This window comes from Podarcis erhardii, assembly GCF_964252035.2.
Source record: "Podarcis erhardii genome assembly, chromosome: 7".
In the NCBI taxonomy this organism is placed as follows: Eukaryota; Metazoa; Chordata; class Lepidosauria; order Squamata; family Lacertidae; genus Podarcis; species Podarcis erhardii.
Genome location: NC_138511.1, coordinates 16769547 through 16788571, shown reverse-complemented (window position 1 = coordinate 16788571; position 19025 = coordinate 16769547). Strand labels below are relative to the sequence as shown.

The 19025-nt window shown below is 41.5% G+C and overlaps 1 protein-coding gene across 1 annotated transcript; it reads left to right on the top strand.

Annotated features, from left to right (window-relative positions):
• Window positions 1-7229: 7229 nt before the first annotated feature.
• On the top strand, window positions 7230-18974 carry LOC309347148 (uncharacterized protein; the record flags this gene model as incomplete). The annotated part of the gene is made up of 2 exons (XM_081871489.1): window positions 7230-7689; window positions 17271-18974. Exon 2 carries the CDS (start codon window positions 17334-17336, stop codon window positions 18972-18974), a length of 1641 nt encoding a protein of 546 aa, XP_081727615.1. The 5' UTR covers window positions 7230-7689; window positions 17271-17333.
• Between the last annotated feature and the right edge of the window lie 51 nt (window positions 18975-19025).

Sequence of the window (19025 nt, the reverse complement as noted above, 5' to 3'; positions counted from 1 at the left end):
TTCAAAAAAATATTTTTCCTCCCGTTAAGTTGTCGAGGTCTGATTTCTTGTCCTGTGATAGAAAGCCGTCTGTTTCGACCGCGAAACCTTTCAGGGGAGCATTTGCAACCGTTGGGCACCATTTTTGAGTGAATTGCCGAAAGTCAGTTTTTTTTTGAAATTGTGACCCCGGGGCTTAGGGATTTTTTCAAAAAAAATATTTTTCCTCCGGTTAAGTTTTCAAGGTCTGATTTCTTGTCCTGTGATAAAAAGCCTTCTGTTTCGACCGCCAAACCTTTCAGGGGAGCATTTGCAACCGTTGGGCACCATTTTTGAATGAATTGCAGAAATTGAGATTTTTTCGGAAATTGTGACCCCGGGGCTTAGGGATTTTTTCAAAAAAATCTTCTTCCGCAGGTTACGTTGTCGAGGTCAGATTTCTTGTCCTGTGATAGAAAGCCGTCTGTTTCGACCGCGAAACCTTTCAGGGGAGCATTTGCACCCGTTGGGCACCATTTTTCAATGAATTGCCGAAAGTCACATTTTTTTCTGAAATTGTGACCCCGGGGCTTAGGGATTTTTTCAAAAAAATATTTTTCCTCCGGTTAAGTTGTCGAGGTCTGATTTCTTGTCCTGTGATAAAAAGCCTTCTGTTTCGACCGACAAACCTTTCAGGGGAGCATTTGCAACCGTTGGGCACCATTTTTGAGTGAATTGCCGAAAGTCAGATTTTTTCTGAAATTGTGACCCCGGGGCTTAGGGATTTTTTCAAAAAAATCTTCTTCCGCAGGTTAAGTTGTCGAGGGCTGATTTCTTGTCCTGTGATAAAAAGCCTTCTGTTTCGACTCACAAACCTTTCAGGGGAGCATTTGCACCCGTTGGGCACCATTTTTGAGTGAATTGCCAAAAGTCAGATTTTTTCTGAAATTGTGACCCCGTGGCTGAGGGAATTTTTCGAAAAAATCTTCTTCCGCAGGTTAAGTTGTCGAGGGCTGATTTCTTGTCCTGTGATAAAAAGCCTTCTGTTTCGACCGCCAAACCATTCAGGGGAGCATTTGCAACCGTTTGGAACGATTTTTCAGTGAATTGCCGAAAGTCAGATTTTTTCTGAAATTGTGACCCCGGGGCTTAGGGATTTTTTCAAAAAAATCTTCTTCCGCAGGTTAAGTTGTCGAGGGCTGATTTCTTGTCCTGTGATAAAAAGCCTTCTGTTTCGACTCACAAACCTTTCAGGGGAGCATTTGCAACCGTTGGGCACCATTTTTGAGTGAATTGCCAAAAGTCAGATTTTTTCTGAAATTGTGACCCCGGGCTTAGGGATTTTTTCAAAATAATCTTCTTCCGCAGGTTAAGTTGTTGAGGGCTGATTTCTTGTCCTGTGATAAAAATCCTTCTGTTTCGACTGCCAAACCTTTCAGGGGAGCATTTGCAACCGTTGGGCACCATTTTTGAATGAATTGCAGAAAGTGAGATTTTTTCTGAAATTGTGACCCCGGGGCTTAGGGATTTTTTAAAAAAAATCTTATTCCGCAGGTTAAGTTGTCGAGGTCTGATTTCTTGTCCTGTGATAAAAAGCTGTCTGTTTCGACCGCCAAACCTTTCAGGGGAGCATTTGCAACCGTTGGGCACCATTTTTGAGTGAATTGCCGAAAGTCACATTTTTTCTGAAATTGTGACCCAGGGGCTTATAGGGATTTTTTTAAAAAAATTTTTTTCCTCCGGTTAAGTTGTCGAGGTCTGATGTCTTGTCCTGTGATAAAAAGCCTTCTGTTTCGACCGACAAACCTTTCAGGGGCGCATTTCCAACCGTTGGGCACCATTTTTGAGTGAATTGCCGAAAGTCACATTTTTTCTGAAATTGTGACGCCGGGGCTTAGGGATTTTTTCAAAAAAATATTTTTCCTCCGGTTAAGTTGTCGAGGTCTGATTTCTTGTCCTGTGATAGAAAGCCGTCTGTTTCGACCGCGAAACCATTCAGGGGAGCCTTTGCAACCGTTGTGCCCCATTTTTGAGTGAATTGCCGAAAGTCAGATTTTTTCTCAAATTGTGACCCCGGGGCTTAGGGATTTTTTCAAAAAAATATTTTTCCTCCGGTTAAGTTGTCGAGGGCTGATTTCTTGTCCTGTGATAAAAAGCCGTCTGTTTCTACCGCCAAACCGTTCAGGGGAGCATTTGCAACCGTTGGGCACCATTTTTGAGTGAATTGCCGAAAGTCAGATTTTTTCTGAAATTGTGACCCCGGGGCTTAGGGATTTTTTCAAAACAATCTTCTTCCGCAGGTTAAGTTGTCGAGGGCTGATTTCTTGTCCTGTGATAAAAAGCCGTCTGTTTCGTCCAACAAACCTTTCAGAGGAGCATTTGCAACCGTTGGGCACCATTTTTGAGTGAATTGCCGAAAGTCACATTTTTTTCTGAAATTGTGACCCCGGGGCTTAATGATTTTTTCAAAAAACATATTTTTCCTCCGGTTAAGTTGTCGAGGTGTAATGTTTTTTCCTGTGATAAAAAGCCTTCTGTTTCGACCGACAAACCTTTCAGGGGCGCATTTGCAACCGTTGGGTACCATTTTTTAGTGTATTGCAGAAGGTCACATTTTTTCTAAAATTGTGACGCTTAGGGATTTTTTCAAAAAAATCTTCTTCCGCAGGTTAAGTTGTCGAGGTCTGATTTCTTGTCATGTGATAAAAAGCTGTCTGTTTCGACCGCCAAACCTTTCAGGGGAGCATTTGCAACCGTTGGGCACCATTTTTGAGTGAATTGCCGAAAGTCACATTTTTTCTGAAATTGTGACCCAGGGGCTTATAGGGATTTTCTCAAAAAAAAATTTTTCCTCCGGTTAAGTTGTCGAGGTCTGATGTCTTGTCCAGTGATAAAAAGCCTTCTGTTTCGACCGACAAACCTTTCAGGGGCGCATTTCCAACCGTTGCGCATAATTTTTGAGTGAATTGCAGAAAGTCACATTTTTTCTGAAATTGTGACGCCGGGGCTTAGGGATTTTTTCAAAAAAATATTTTTCCTCCGGTTAAGTTGTCGAGGTCTGATTTCTTGTCCTGTGATAGAAAGCCTCCTGTTTCGACCGACAAACCTTTCAGGGGAGCATTTGCAACCGTTGGGCACCATTTGCAGAATGAATTGCAGAAAGTCACATTTTTTCTGAAATTGTGACGCCGGGGCTTAGGGATTTTTTCAAAAAAATATTTTTCCTCCCGTTAAGTTGTCGAGGTCTGATTTCTTGTCCTGTGATAGAAAGCCGTCTGTTTCGACCGCGAAACCTTTCAGGGGAGCATTTGCAACCGTTGGGCACCATTTTTGAGTGAATTGCCGAAAGTCAGTTTTTTTTTGAAATTGTGACCCCGGGGCTTAGGGATTTTTTCAAAAAAAATATTTTTCCTCCGGTTAAGTTTTCAAGGTCTGATTTCTTGTCCTGTGATAAAAAGCCTTCTGTTTCGACCGCCAAACCTTTCAGGGGAGCATTTGCAACCGTTGGGCACCATTTTTGAATGAATTGCAGAAATTGAGATTTTTTCGGAAATTGTGACCCCGGGGCTTAGGGATTTTTTCAAAAAAATCTTCTTCCGCAGGTTACGTTGTCGAGGTCAGATTTCTTGTCCTGTGATAGAAAGCCGTCTGTTTCGACCGCGAAACCTTTCAGGGGAGCATTTGCACCCGTTGGGCACCATTTTTCAATGAATTGCCGAAAGTCACATTTTTTTCTGAAATTGTGACCCCGGGGCTTAGGGATTTTTTCAAAAAAATATTTTTCCTCCGGTTAAGTTGTCGAGGTCTGATTTCTTGTCCTGTGATAAAAAGCCTTCTGTTTCGACCGACAAACCTTTCAGGGGAGCATTTGCAACCGTTGGGCACCATTTTTGAGTGAATTGCCGAAAGTCAGATTTTTTCTGAAATTGTGACCCCGGGGCTTAGGGATTTTTTCAAAAAAATCTTCTTCCGCAGGTTAAGTTGTCGAGGGCTGATTTCTTGTCCTGTGATAAAAAGCCTTCTGTTTCGACTCACAAACCTTTCAGGGGAGCATTTGCAACCGTTGGGCACCATTTTTGAGTGAATTGCCAAAAGTCAGATTTTTTCTGAAATTGTGACCCCGTGGCTGAGGGAATTTTTCGAAAAAATCTTCTTCCGCAGGTTAAGTTGTCGAGGGCTGATTTCTTGTCCTGTGATAAAAAGCCTTCTGTTTCGACCGCCAAACCATTCAGGGGAGCATTTGCAACCGTTTGGAACGATTTTTCAGTGAATTGCCGAAAGTCAGATTTTTTCTGAAATTGTGACCCCGGGGCTTAGGGATTTTTTCAAAAAAATCTTCTTCCGCAGGTTAAGTTGTCGAGGGCTGATTTCTTGTCCTGTGATAAAAAGCCTTCTGTTTCGACTCACAAACCTTTCAGGGGAGCATTTGCAACCGTTGGGCACCATTTTTGAGTGAATTGCCAAAAGTCAGATTTTTTCTGAAATTGTGACCCCGGGCTTAGGGATTTTTTCAAAATAATCTTCTTCCGCAGGTTAAGTTGTTGAGGGCTGATTTCTTGTCCTGTGATAAAAATCCTTCTGTTTCGACTGCCAAACCTTTCAGGGGAGCATTTGCAACCGTTGGGCACCATTTTTGAATGAATTGCAGAAAGTGAGATTTTTTTCTGAAATTGTGACCCCGGGGCTTAGGTATTTTTTTAAAAAAATCTTATTCCGCAGGTTAAGTTGTCGAGGGCTGATTTCTTGTCCTGTGATAAAAAGCCTTCTGTTTCGACCGCCAAACCTTTCGGGGGAGCATTTGCAACCGTTGGGCACCATTTTTGAGTGAATTGCCAAAAGTCAGATTTTTTTCTGAAATTGTGACCCCGGGGCTTAGGGATTTTTTCAAAAAAATCTTATTCCGCAGGTTAAGTTGTCGAGGGCTGATTTCTTGTCCTCTGATAAAAAGCCTTCTGTTTCGACCGCCAAACATCTCAGGGGAGCATTTGCAACCGTTGGGCACCATTTTTGAATGAATTGCCGAAAGTCAGATTTTTTCTTAGGTATTTTTTTAAAAAAAATTTTTTTCCTCCGGTTAAGTTTTCGATGTCTAATTTCTTGTCCTGTGATAAAAAGCCTTCTGTTTCGACCGACAAACCTTTCAGGGGAGCATTTGCAACCGTTGGGCACCATTTTTGAGTGAATTGCCGAAAGTCACATTTTTTCTGAAATTGTGACCCCGGGGCTTAGGGATTTTTTCAAAAAAATATTTTTCCTCCCGTTAAGTTGGCGAGGTCTGATTTCTTGTCCTGTGATAGAAAGCCGTCTGTTTCGACCGCGAAACCTTTCAGGGGAGCATTTGCAACCGTTGGGCACCATTTTTGAGTGAATTGCCGAAAGTCAGTTTTTTTTTGAAATTGTGACCCCGGGGCTTAGGGATTTTTTCAAAATAATCTTCTTCCGCAGGTTAAGTTGTCGAGGGCTGATTTCTTGTCCTGTGATAAAAAGCCTTCTGTTTCGACCGCCAAACCTTTCAGGGGAGCATTTGCAACCGTTGGGCACCATTTTTGAATGAATTGCAGAAAGTGAGATTTTTTTGGAAATTGTGACCCCGGGGCTTAGGGATTTTTTCAAAAAAATCTTCTTCCGCAGGTTACATTGTCGAGGTCTGATTTCTTGTCCTGTGATAAAAAGCCTTCTGTTTCGACCGCCATACGATTCAGGGGAGCATTTGCACCCGTTGGGCACCATTTTTCAATGAATTGCCGAAAGTCACATTTTTTTCTGAAATTGTGACCCCGGGGCTTAGGGATTTTTTCAAAAAAATATTTTTCCTCCGGTTAAGTTGTCGAGGTCTGATTTCTTGTCCTGTGATAAAAAGCCTTCTGTTTCGACCGCCAAACCTTTCAGGGGAGCATTTGCAACTGTTGGGCACCATTTTTGAATGAATTGCCAAAAGTCAGATTTTTTCTGAAATTGTGACCCCGGGGCTTAGGGATTTTTTCAAAAAAATATTTTTCCTCCCGTTAAGTTGTCAAGGTCTGATTTCTTGTCCTGTGATAAAAAGCCTTCTGTTTCGACCGCCAAACCTTTCAGGGGAGCATTTGCAACCGTTGGGCACCATTTTTGAGTGAATTGCCAAAAGTCAGATTTTTTCTGAAATTGTGACCCCGGGGCTGAGGGAATTTTTCAAAAAAATCTTCTTCCGCAGGTGAAGTTGGCGAGGTCTGATTTCTTGTCCTGTGATAGAAAGCCTCCTGTTTCGTCCAACAAACCTTGCAGGGGAGCATTTGCAACCGTTGGGCACCATTTTTGAGTGAATTGCCGAAAGTCACATTTTTTTCTGAAATTGTGACCCCGGGGCTTAAGGATTTTTTCAAAAAAATCTTCTTCCGCAGGTTAAGTTGTCGAGGGCTGATTTCTTGTCCTGTGATAAAAAGCCGTCTGTTTCTACCGCCAAACCATTCAGGGGAGCATTTGCAACCGTTGGGCACCATTTTTGAATGAATTGCCAAAAGTCAGATTTTTTCTGAAATTTTGACCCCGGGGCTTAGGGATTTTTTCAAAAAAATCTTCTTCAGCAGGTTAAGTTGTCGAGGGCTGATTTCTTGTCCTGTGATAAAAAGCTGTCTGTTTCTACCGCCAAACCATTCAGGGGAGCATTTGCAACCGTTGGGCACCATTTTTGAGTGAATTGCCAAAAGTCACATTTTTTCTGAAATTGTGACCCCGGGGCTTAAGGATTTTTTCAAAAAAATCTTCTTCCGCAGGTGAAGTTGTCGAGGTCTGATTTCTTGTCCTGTGATAGAAAGCCCTCTGTTTCGTCCAACAAACCTTTCAGGGGAGCATTTGCAACCGTTGGGCACCATTTTTGAGTGAATTGCCGAAAGTCACATTTTTTTCTGAAATGATTTTTTCAAAAAACATATTTTTCCTCCGGTTAAGTTGTCGAGGTGTAATGTCTTGTCCTGTGATAAAAAGCCTTCTGTTTCGACCGACAAACCTTTCAGGGGCGCATTTGCAACCGTTGGGTACCATTTTTTAGTGAATTGCAGAAGGTCACATTTTTTCTAAAATTGTGACGCTTAGGGATTTTTTCAAAAAAATCTTCTTCCGCAGGTTAAGTTGTCGAGGTCTGATTTCTTGTCCTGTGATAAAAAGCTGTCTGTTTCGACCGCCAAACCTTTCAGGGTAGCATTTGCTTCAAGATGGCGCCGAGGTAAGACTTCAAGATGGCGCCGAGGTATGACGCTCTTATCGGAGCTCAAAGAGATCTTTTAGCTAAATGTTGCTGGCTCTCCTTCCCCTTTTGGATTTTATTTCCTTTCACCATTTCGCTGTGCTTTTGAACATCTTATCTTATCCTCCTCGGTGCCGGGACTTAAAGAAGCTAATGAAGCTTTAACGAAGGCTCTCAGACATTCCCCTCCGGGCATTAAGGCACTCCCTCCCAGTTTCTCGTCGACTCCTTGTGATAAACTTATTCCAAGGATTCTTAAGGACTTTTCATCGGCTTTTAACCCTAAAAACTACAAATTTATAAAACCACAAATTTCTCCCACCACTTCTAACTTCGTGGACCCCCAAACATCTCAGTTGTTTTAGCAAACTGGGAAGAAGAGGGGGGTACTTCAAAGGAGTGCTAAAATTGGCCCCAGTTTTAAACTCCTCGCAGCAGCCCAGCCAGGACTGAATGAAAGTTGAACGAGATTGCGACCTGAGAACCTTAGTACTTTATCACTCTATTTAGAAGTCTGATCTCATCGACTTAAGAAGAATCTAGCAATGAGAAGAGCCAAAAGACTCAGGTGTCTTGATACAGAAACTGACACAGAGTCCTCTGGTTTCAAACAGAGTAATCTAGATAATTACCTGCTACCTCAAAAACAGCACGTATCTCCTCCCAAAACCTTCCTCAACTCTTCGCATGAAAAGACAATTGAAGAGATATCCCTAGGAATAAATGAGGACAAGGCTACTACTCCCATAACAGAGGACAAGGCTACTACTCCCATAACAGAGGCACAAGCACTAATTGATAGAAAGGTGGAGCTGCTAGAGGAATGCTGCCTACTGACTGCTCAAACAGTTCAAAAAATCTTTGAACAATTACAAAACATCTCCAAGAAGCTGGACAACCCAGATGAAAGGAGGCAACTCACTCCCTTTTTGCCATCCTTAACAAGCCCTGGAGATAAACAGAACAAATACAAATTTATGTCTCTAAACCAGCCAAAAACTAGAGGAAGCCCCCCTCACTCAATCAACCTGATACTGAGGCCATGTGAGATTGTTCTCCACATTTTTCCATATAGAGGGCCCCTACCTTATTGGGAGTCACCTTTCTGGGCCAGACATCATCTAAATTTGCTCCTTAGCCTTGAGGGTGGAAGTATTGACTTAAAAGCAGTCAAGAGGCTTACTAACGATGGATATTCCAAAAAAGTACTACTAAGATTTGGTAGCCATAGAATTCCAACCAAACTCTTAAGGGAAAAGGCTCATTTAGCCCAGAAAGGAATTATCCCGCGCCGACACTTTGAAGATATATCACCCAGACCATTGATTGCATCTAAAAGACAGAACAAGATGAACAAGGCCATTCCACCAGAAGCCGACATCTGCCCTACTCCCGTGGAAGAACCCAGTAGATGGGAGAAACCGCAGCCAGCTACCCGGAAAATCACGCAAGAAAAATCCAAGCTCCCAAACCATGCGACTGTAGCATCAAATAACAACCTCGCCCTTGACACAATAGACTGGACAGTCCCAGAAGAAGAAGATCTGCTGAGTAACTTTACCAAGCTACCAGATAAAGAACAAATAAACATACTCAGTAAATTGACGAAACTACAGGCCAGATTGACCGAAATTCACCAACAGGGTCAACAAAATGCAGCAGAAACAACACACAATCAAACTTTACACTTACCAGCTTTTTCCCCAAAATGCATAGTCAAAAAGAGAGCTACTAATGGAACTTTCAAATGTATAGATGCAGAGCTTCAAATCCAGCCGCCTTTAGAATATGAAATGGCAAGGAAAAACTCCAGTAATGAAACCACAAATTCCTGGCTGAGATATCAAATATTAGCTTCAGACGAAATAGGTACCCCTACTTTAAGTACTACAAAGGACCTTAACATTGCCGAACAAAAGATGACCTCCAACAGACCTGACACACTGAGCTCAACACCAAATGAGGCCAAAGAAATGGAAGTAGAGAATAAAAACAGTCCAACTGTCCATAACAGCCCACCAGCCACAGAAATTTCTCAGGAACAAGGAACAGTTAAGGAAGAAAATCAAGAAAGGGAGGAAATTTCAATTTCCCGCACTTTAAAAAAGAATCTAAAAGATCCACCACTATGTTCCCCACCGAAAGCAGCGACAAATGGCTGTATCTGCACAAGACAAAATCCCTCGCTAGACTTAATAACAGAACTAGAATGACTAAATGCTGTCAACCAGCCACCAACTCAAAAACGGACCCTACGCTTGCTGTCCTGGAATATCGCAGGGTGGGGAAACAAAGGCGGAGACCCAGACCTAATGAACTTCTTTAAAGATTTTGAATTAATACTTCTACAAGAAACATGGTCAACTAGAGATATCAAAATCAATGGATTCACCTCCTATACGAAACCCGCATTGAAAACAAACACGAAAGGCCGGCCGAAAGCAGGGTTCTGTTGTATGATCAAAGACAACTTAGGGTTTGAAATCAAGCAACTAGAAGAATGCTTACCACTTGCACAAGCTCTACTTTTAACCCAAAACAAAGACCCCTTGCTACTTGTAAATGTCTATATCCCCCCAACTAAAAACAACAGCAGCAGTGAAAACTGGTCACAACTAATCTCTTATATAGAAAATTTGACCGATAAATACCCAAATGCCTCACTGATAATAGCAGGTGATTTTAATGCCAGAGTAGGAACCAACAATGAACAACTATGTAGCAAACTAAATTGGAATACTGATAATGATATCGCACATGCCCTGAAAATAGGACGATTCTCCAGAGACAGGGTTGTTAACAACGAAGGCTTACGCCTACTTGAATTATGTAACAACTTTAATTTGCAGATTGTGAATGGTTCAACAAAAGGCGATAGAAGCGGGGAGTTTACATACTTCTCCCCCCGAGGATGTAGTGTCATCGACTATATTCTTGTCCCTTATAATATTATAAATTCGATCATGGACTTCAAAATTGGAACGCGCACTGAAAGCGACCATCAGCCATTATCGTTGTCTATTAACTTAAAGGACGAAACCAAAATAACTAAGTACAATACCATAGAACCTTCTCAATACAAACAAATGACCCAATTAAAATGGTCCCAGGAAATGAGTGTAGCAGTGGGGCAAAAACTTACAGCCAACCTGAGAAAACAAGTATTATCCAACTTAAAGATCACTAATTTCTACAGTGATATTCCGAAAATTTATAATGAAATCTTCCAAATGTTTGTAGAGCTTAGTACTCCACCTAAAGTTTGGGTACTTAAACATACCGCTAGCCCTTGGTTTGATGATGAATGTTTCCAGCTAAAAAGAAAACTGCGCCAAACATTTAAAAATAATCGCACCAAACTAGAGCCCTCTTATCTTGATGAAAAAAGAAAATATCATTACATTCTGGCTGAAAAGAAACAGAAATACGCAACCCAAAAATGGCTACAATTATTTGACTCAATTCAGAGTAAAAACAACAAAGCGTTCTGGAACCTAGTGTATGGAGGACTGAAAGCCGAAAATCAACTAACTCTACCACCAATTGCAGAATCCAAATGGTCCCAATACTTTACATCTGTATTTAACAATCTACACAGTGAACTTAAAGGAAATGAAACCACTAAAAATAAAATTATTAAACTCCAGGAGTGGCCAAGGGTAGAGGAAGAGGAAATTAGAGAGATAGTTAAAAATTTCAAATCGGGGAAATCTCCTGGGCCAGACGGTCTACCAATAGAATTATTTAAGACCTATATAGATTGGTGGGCAGAACCCTTAGCCCAACTGTTTACGCTTATAGATAAATATGGGATCATACCTGAGACATGGCTAAGATCAATAATTATTCCAATCTTTAAAAATGGCGACCCAAAAGAACCAAGGAATTATAGACCGATAAGCCTTCTATCAGTGATAGGGAAAATCTACGCTAAGCACCTCTTATCTAAACTCCTTACCTGGATGAAAAATCTAAATTTACCAGGGAAAGAACAAATAGGTTTCTCCAAAGGTTGCTCCACACTAGACCACTGTCTTATACTTATGCATCTGGTTGAAAAATACAGATCCCAAAGGCAATCTAAGATATACGCTGCTTTTGTAGATTTTCGTGGTGCATTCGACTCAATTGACCGCCCAAAGTTGTGGAGGAAACTCGCAGAATTAAAAATTGATCAGCGCCTATTGATTCTAATGCAAAATCTACACTCTTCCAATACCTGTCAAGTCAAACTTAACATCAAAGGTCACCTTTCATCAGACATCCCAATCTCGAAAGGGGTAAAACAAGGGTGTATTCTTGCCCCCTTTCTATTTAATTTATTTTTATCAGACTTGCCAGATTACCTTCAAAAAATAGAATCACATGCCCCTAAACTTAATCAGAAACCAGTTCCTCTCTTACTATATGCAGACGATGCTGTCCTACTATCCTTAACGAGCTTGGGTCTGAAACGTCTTATATCTTCACTGATCCTCTATTGCGAAGGTAACAAACTCTCTATAAACTATGAGAAGACAAAAATTTTGGTCTTCTCGAATGGTTGGAAATTAGAGAAATGGAAAATAAGAGGGCAAGAAATCCAACAAGTGAAAATCTATAGGTATCTGGGAATCTTATTCCAGAGCAATTTAGGGTGGGCAACCCATCGCACAAATGCCATAAAACAGGCAAAGTGCATCTCATCAGCAGTTGCCCGTTTTCATTATCAGAAAGGTAATCAATTTATTCCTGCGGCAAATCAGATATTTCAAACAAAAGTGCAATCCCAGATATTTTATGGAATCCCGCTATGGGTCCAAGCATATAACAATGATTTAAAAAAGATTCACTCTAGCTTTCTGAGACGTATTCTTGGACTCCCAGCTACGATCAAATATGAAACAATGTGTGCAGAAATAGGCATACACACAATGGAATATTGGGCATGGTCCACCTCAATAAAGTATTGGTTACGCTGCCACTTTCGCTGCCCTCCATCAAGTCTGCTCGCTGATTTGCTCAAAGACTCCTATAACTCAAGATGGTATCAGCACCTCGAAAAAAAGATTGAATCTTTAGGCATCGAGCTGGAGCCCCTGTACAATTCTAATGAGCAATATATTTCCCATAATATCCTAACTAGACTAAAGGATGTCGAGAGACAAAATATTATGGCAGCTGTAAACAAAATTTGCTCCCCCATATTCTATGAGTTAAATATCTTAGATAGCAGAGCCAATTACGTCACTAAACTAATAATCCCAGCCCAACGTAGGGCTTTTATGCTGGCCCGTTTGAATGTTTTTCCCTCAGCATTTGTCAGGGGAAGATATCAAAACATTCCTAGAAACAAGAGACTCTGCAGATGCTCTATGAATGTCCCGGACACTGTAGAGCATATTCTCCTTCATTGCCCATTGTACAGTACGCTCCGTCAACGCGTGCTGTCCCCTCTTTTGGGTGGTCTGGAACCGCGGCAAGGTGAATGTGTGGGATTCTACCTATCCGACGTTGACCAAAGGGTAACGGCGGGGGTAGCCGAGTTTTTGGTAGCAGTCCTCCAAGGAGCAGGTTAACAAGGAAAACCACTGACTCTATATGTATATATATATATGCATTTAGCAAACTGCTGCCTTTTTATATATATTTCAAGGCTTTTATATGTTATTTTCTCTTTTAAGGTTTTATTTCCATAATGCCTAATAAAGGTTTGATAAAGTAAGTAGAAAGCCTCCTGTTTCGACCGACAAACCTTTCAGGTGAGCATTTGCAACCGTTGGGCACCATTTTTGAGTGAATTGCCGAAAGTCAGATTTTTTCTTAGGTATTTTTCAAAAAAATATTTTTCCTCCGGTTAAATTTTCGAGGTCTGATTTCTTGTCCTGTGATAAAAAGCCTTCTGTTTCGACCGCCAAACCTTTCGGGGGAGCATTTGCAACCGTTGGGCACCATTTTTGAATGAATTGCAGAAAGTGAGATTTTTACTGAAATTGTGACCACGGGGCTTAGGGATTTTTTCAAAAAAATATTTTTCCTCCGGTTAAGTTGTCGAGGTCTGATTTCTTGTCCTGTGATAAAAAGCCTTCTGTTTCGACCGCCAAACCTTTCAGGGGAGCATTTGCAACCGTTGGGCACCATTTTTGAATGAATTGCAGAAAGTCAGATTTTTTCTGAAATTGTGACCCCGGGGCTTAGGGATTTTTTCAAAAAAATCTTCTTCCGCAGGTTAAGTTGTCGATGTCTGATTTCTTGTCCTGTGATTAAAAACCTTCTGTTTCGACCGCCAAACCTTTCAGGGGAGCATTTGCAACCGTTGGGTACCATTTTTGAATGAAATGCAGAAAGTGAGATTTTTACTGAAATTGTGACCACGGGGCTTAGGGATTTTTTCAAAAAAATATTTTTCCTCCGGTTAAGTTGTCGAGGTCTGATTTCTTGTCCTGTGATAAAAAGCCGTCTGTTTTGACCGCCAAACCTTTCAGGGGAGCATTTGCAACCGTTGTGCACCATTATTGAGTGAATTGCCGAAAGTCAGATTTTTTCTGAAATTGTGACCCCGGGGCTTAGGGATTTTTTCAAAAAAAATCTTCTTCCGCAGGTTAAGTTGTCGAGGACTGATTTCTTGTCCTGTGATAAAAAGCCTTCTGTTTCGACCGCCAAACCTTTCAGGGGAGCATTTGCAACCGTTGGGTACCATTTTTGAATGAATTGCAGAAAGTGAGATTTTTACTGAAATTGTGACCACGGGGCTTAGGGATTTTTTCAAAAAAATATTTTTCCTCCGGTTAAGTTGTCGAGGTCTGATTTCTTGTCCTGTGATAAAAAGCCGTCTGTTTTGACCGCCAAACCTTTCAGGGGAGCATTTGCAACCGTTGTGCACCATTATTGAGTGAATTGCCGAAAGTCACATTTTTTCTGAAATTGTTACCCCGGGGCTTAGGGATTTTTTCAAAAAAAATCTTCTTCCGCAGGTTAAGTTTTCGAGGTCTGATTTCTTGTCCTGTGATAAAAAGCCTTCTGTTTCGACCGCCAAATCTTTCGGGGGAGCATTTGCAACCGTTGGGCATCATTTTTGAATGAATTGCCGAAAGTCAGATTTTTTCTGAAATTGTGACCCCGGGGCTTAGGGATTTTTTCAAAAAAATATTTTTCCTCCGGTTAAGTTGTCGAGGTCTGATTTCTTGTCGTGTGATAAAAAGCCTTCTGTTTCGACCGCCAAACCTTTCGGGGGAGCATTTGTAACCGTTGGGCACCATTTTTGAATGAGTTGCAAAAAGTCAGATTTTTTCTGAAATTGTGACCCCGGGGCTTAGGGATTTTTTCAAAAAAATATTTTTCCTCCGGTTAAGTTGTCGAGGTCTGATTTCTTGTCCTGTGATAAAAAGCCTTCTGTTTCGACCGCCAAACCTTTCAGGGGAGCATTTGCAACCGTTGGGCACCATTTTTGAATGAATTGCAGAAAGTGAGATTTTTTCTGAAATTGTGACCCCGGGGCTTAGGGATTTTTTCAAAAAAATCTTCTTCCGCAGGTTAAGTTGTTGATGTCTGATTTCTTGTCCTGTGATAAAAAGCCTTCTGTTTCGACCGCCATACGATTCAGGGGAGCATTTGCAACCGTTGGGCACCATTTTTGAGTGAATTGGCAAAAGTCAGATTTTTTCTGAAATTGTGACCCCGGGGCTTAGGAATTTTTTCAAAAAAATATTTTTCCTCCGGTTAAGTTGTCGAGGTCTGATTTCTTGTCCTGTGATAAAAAGCCTTCTGTTTCGACCGCCAAACCTTTCAGGGGAGCATTTGCAACCCTTGGGCACCATTTTTGAGTGAATTGCCAAAGGTCAGATTTTTTCTGAAATTGTGACCCCGGGTCTTAGGGAATTTTTCAAAAAAAACTTCATTCTCAGGTGAAGTTGTCGAGGTCTGATTTCTTGTCCTGTGATAGAAAGCCTCCTGTTTCGACCGACAAACCTTTCGGGGGAGCATTTGCAACCGTTGGGCACCATTTTTGAGTGAATTGCCGAAAGTCAGATTTGTTCTTAAGTATTTTTTCAAAAAAATATTTTTCCTCCGGTTAAATTTTCGAGGTCTGATTCCTTGTCCTGTGATAAAAAGCCTTCTGTTTCGACCGCCAAACCTTTCGGGGGAGCATTTGCAACCGTTGGGCACCATTTTTGAGTGAATTGCCGAAAGTCAGATTTTTTCTGAAATTGTGACCCCGGGGCTTAGGGATTTTTTCAAAAAAATATTTTTCCTCCGGTTAAGTTGTCGAGGTCTGATTTCTTGTCCTGTGATAAAAAGCCTTCTGTTTCGACCGCCAAACCTTTCAGGGGAGCATTTGCAACCGTTGGGCACCATTTTTGAATGAATTGCAGAAAGTGAGATTTTTACTGAAATTGTGACCACGGGGCTTAGGGATTTTTTCAAAAAAATATTTTTCCTCCGGTTAAGTTGTCGAGGTCTGATTTCTTGTCCTGTGATAAAAAGCCGTCTGTTTTGACCGCCAATCCTTTCAGGGGAGCATTTGCAACCGTTGTGCACCATTATTGAGTGAATTGCCGAAAGTCACATTTTTTCTGAAATTGTGACCCCGGGGCTTAGGGATTTTTTCAAAAAAATATTTTTCCTCCGGTTAAGTTGTCGAGGTCTGATTTCTTGTCCTGTGATAAAAAGCCTTCTGTTTCGACCGCCAAACCTTTCAGGGGAGCATTTGCAACCGTTGGGCACCATTTTTGAATGAATTGCAGAAAGTCAGATTTTTTCTGAAATTGTGACCCCGGGGCTTAGGGATTTTTTCAAAAAAATCTTCTTCCGCAGGTTAAGTTGTCGATGTCTGATTTCTTGTCCTGTGATTAAAAGCCTTCTGTTTCGACCGCCATACGATTCAGGGGAGCATTTGCAACCGTTGGGCACCATTTTTGAGTGAATTGGCAAAAGTCAGATTTTTTCTGAAATTGTGACCCCGGGGCTTAGGGATTTTTTCAAAAAAATATTTTTCCTCCGGTTAAATTTTCGAGGTCTGATTTCTTGTCCTGTGATAAAAAGCCTTCTGTTTCGACCGCCAAACCTTTCAGGGGAGCATTTGCAACCGTTGGGCACCATTATTGAGTGAATTGCCGAAAGTCAGATTTTTTCTGAAATTGTGACCCCGGGGCTTAGGGATTTTTTTTAAAAAAATCTTCTTCCGCAGGTTAAGTTGTCGAAGTCTGATTTCTTGTCCTGTGATAAAAAGCCTTCTGTTTCGACCGCCAAACCTTTCAGGGGAGCATTTGCAACCGTTGGGCACCATTATTGAGTGAATTGCCGAAAGTCAGATTTTTTCTGAAATTGTGACCCCGGGGCTTAGGGATTTTTTCCAAAAAAATATTTTTCCTCCGGTTAAGTTGTCGATGTCTGATTTCTTGTCCTGTGATGAAAAGTCTTCTGTTTTGACCGCCAAACCTTTCAGGGGAGCATTTGCAACCCTTGGGCACCATTTTTGAGTGAATTGCAGAAAGTGAGATTTTTTCTGAAATTGTGACCCCGGGTCTTAGGGAATTTTTGAAAAAAATCTTCATTCTCAGGTGAGGTTGTCGAGCTCTGATTTCTTGTCCTGTGATAGAAAGCCTCCTGGAAATTAGGACTTCAAGATGGCGCCGAGGTAAGACGCTCTTATCGGAGCTCAAAGAGATCTTTTAGCTAAATGTTGCTGGCTCTCCTTCCCCTTTTGGATTTTATTTCCTTTCACCATTTCGCTGTGCTTTTGAACATCTTATCTTATCCTCCTCGGTGCCGGGACTTAAAGAAGCTAATGAAGCTTTAACGAAGGCTCTCAGACATTCCCCTCCGGGCATTAAGGCACTCCCTCCCAGTTTCTCGTCGACTCCTTGTGATAAACTTATTCCAAGGATTCTTAAGGACTTTTAATCGGCTTTTAACCCTAAAAACTACAAATTTATAATCACAAATTTCTCCCACCACTTCTAACTTCGTGGACCCCCAAACATCTCAGTTGTTTTAACAAACTGGGAAGAAGAGGGGGGTACTTCAAAGGAGTGCTAAAATTGGCCCCAGTTTTAAACTCCTCGCAGCAGCCCAGCCAGGACTGAATGAAAATTGAACGAGATTGCGACCTGAGAACCTTAGCACTTTATCACTCTATTTAGAAGTCTGATCTCATCGACTTAAGAAGAATCTAGCAATGAGAAGAGCCAAAAGACTCAGGTGTCTTGACACAGAAACTGACACAGAGTCCTCTGGTTTCAAACAGAGTAATCTAGATAATTACCTGCTACCTCAAAAACAGCACGTATCTCCTCCCAAAACCTTCCTCAACTCTTCGCATGAAAAGACAATTGAAGAGATATCCCTAGGAATAAATGAGGACAAGGCTACTACTCCCATAACAGAGGCACAAGCACTAATTGATAGAAAGGTGGAGCTGCTAGAGGAATGCTGCCTACTGACTGCTCAAACAGTTCAAAAAATCTTTGAACAATTACAAAACATCTCCAAGAAGCTGGACAACCCAGATGAAAGGAGGCAACTCACTCCCTTTTTGCCATCCTTAACAAGCCCTGGAGATAAACAGAACAAATACAAATTTATGTCTCTAAACCAGCCAAAAACTAGAGGAAGCCCCCCTCACTCAATCAACCTGATACTGAGGCCATGTGAGATTGCTCTCCACATTTTTCCATATAGAGGGCCCCTACCTTATTGGGAGTCACCTTTCTGGGCCAGACATCATCTAAATTTGCTCCTTAGCCTTGAGGGTGGAAGTATTGACTTAAAAGCAGTCAAGAGGCTTACTAACGATGGATATTCCAAAAAAGTACTACTAAGATTTGGTAGCCATAGAATTCCAACCAAACTCTTAAGGGAAAAGGCTCATTTAGCCCAGAAAGGAATTATCCCGCGCCGACACTTTGAAGATATATCACCCAGACCATTGATTGCATCTAAAAGACAGAACAAGATGAACAAGGCCATTCCACCAGAAGCCGACATCTGCCCTACTCCCGTGGAAGAACCCAGTAGATGGGAGAAACCGCAGCCAGCTACCCGGAAAATCACGCAAGAAAAATCCAAGCTCCCAAACCATGCGACTGTAGCATCAAATAACAACCTCGCCCTTGACACAATAGACTGGACAGTCCCAGAAGAAGAAGATCTGCTGAGTAACTTTACCAAGCTACCAGATAAAGAACAAATAAACATACTCAGTAAATTGACGAAACTACAGGCCAGATTGACCGAAATTCACCAACAGGGTCAACAAAATGCAGCAGAAACAACACACAATCAAACTTTACACTTACCAGCTTTTTCCCCAAAATGCATAGTCAAAAAGAGAGCTACTAATGGAACTTTCAAATGTATAGATGCAGAGCTTCAAATCCAGCCGCCTTTAGAATATGAAATGGCAAGGAAAAACTCCAGTAATGAAACCACAAATTCCTGGCTGAGATATCAAATATTAGCTTCAGACGAAATAGGTACCCCTACTTTAAGTACTACAAAGGACCTTAACATTGCCGAACAAAAGATGACCTCCAACAGACCTGACACACTGAGCTCAACACCAAATGAGGCCAAAGAAATGGAAGTAGAGACTAAAAACAGTCCAACTGTCCATAACAGCCCACCAGCCACAGAAATTTCTCAGGAACAAGGAACAGTTAAGGAAGAAAATCAAGAAAGGGAGGAAATTTCAATTTCCCGCACTTTAAAAAAGAATCTAAAAGATCCACCACTATGTTCCCCACCGAAAGCAGCGACAAATGGCTGTATCTGCACAAGACAAAATCCCTCGCTAGACTTAATAACAGAACTAGAATGACTAAATGCTGTCAACCAGCCACCAACTCAAAAACGGACCCTACGCTTGCTG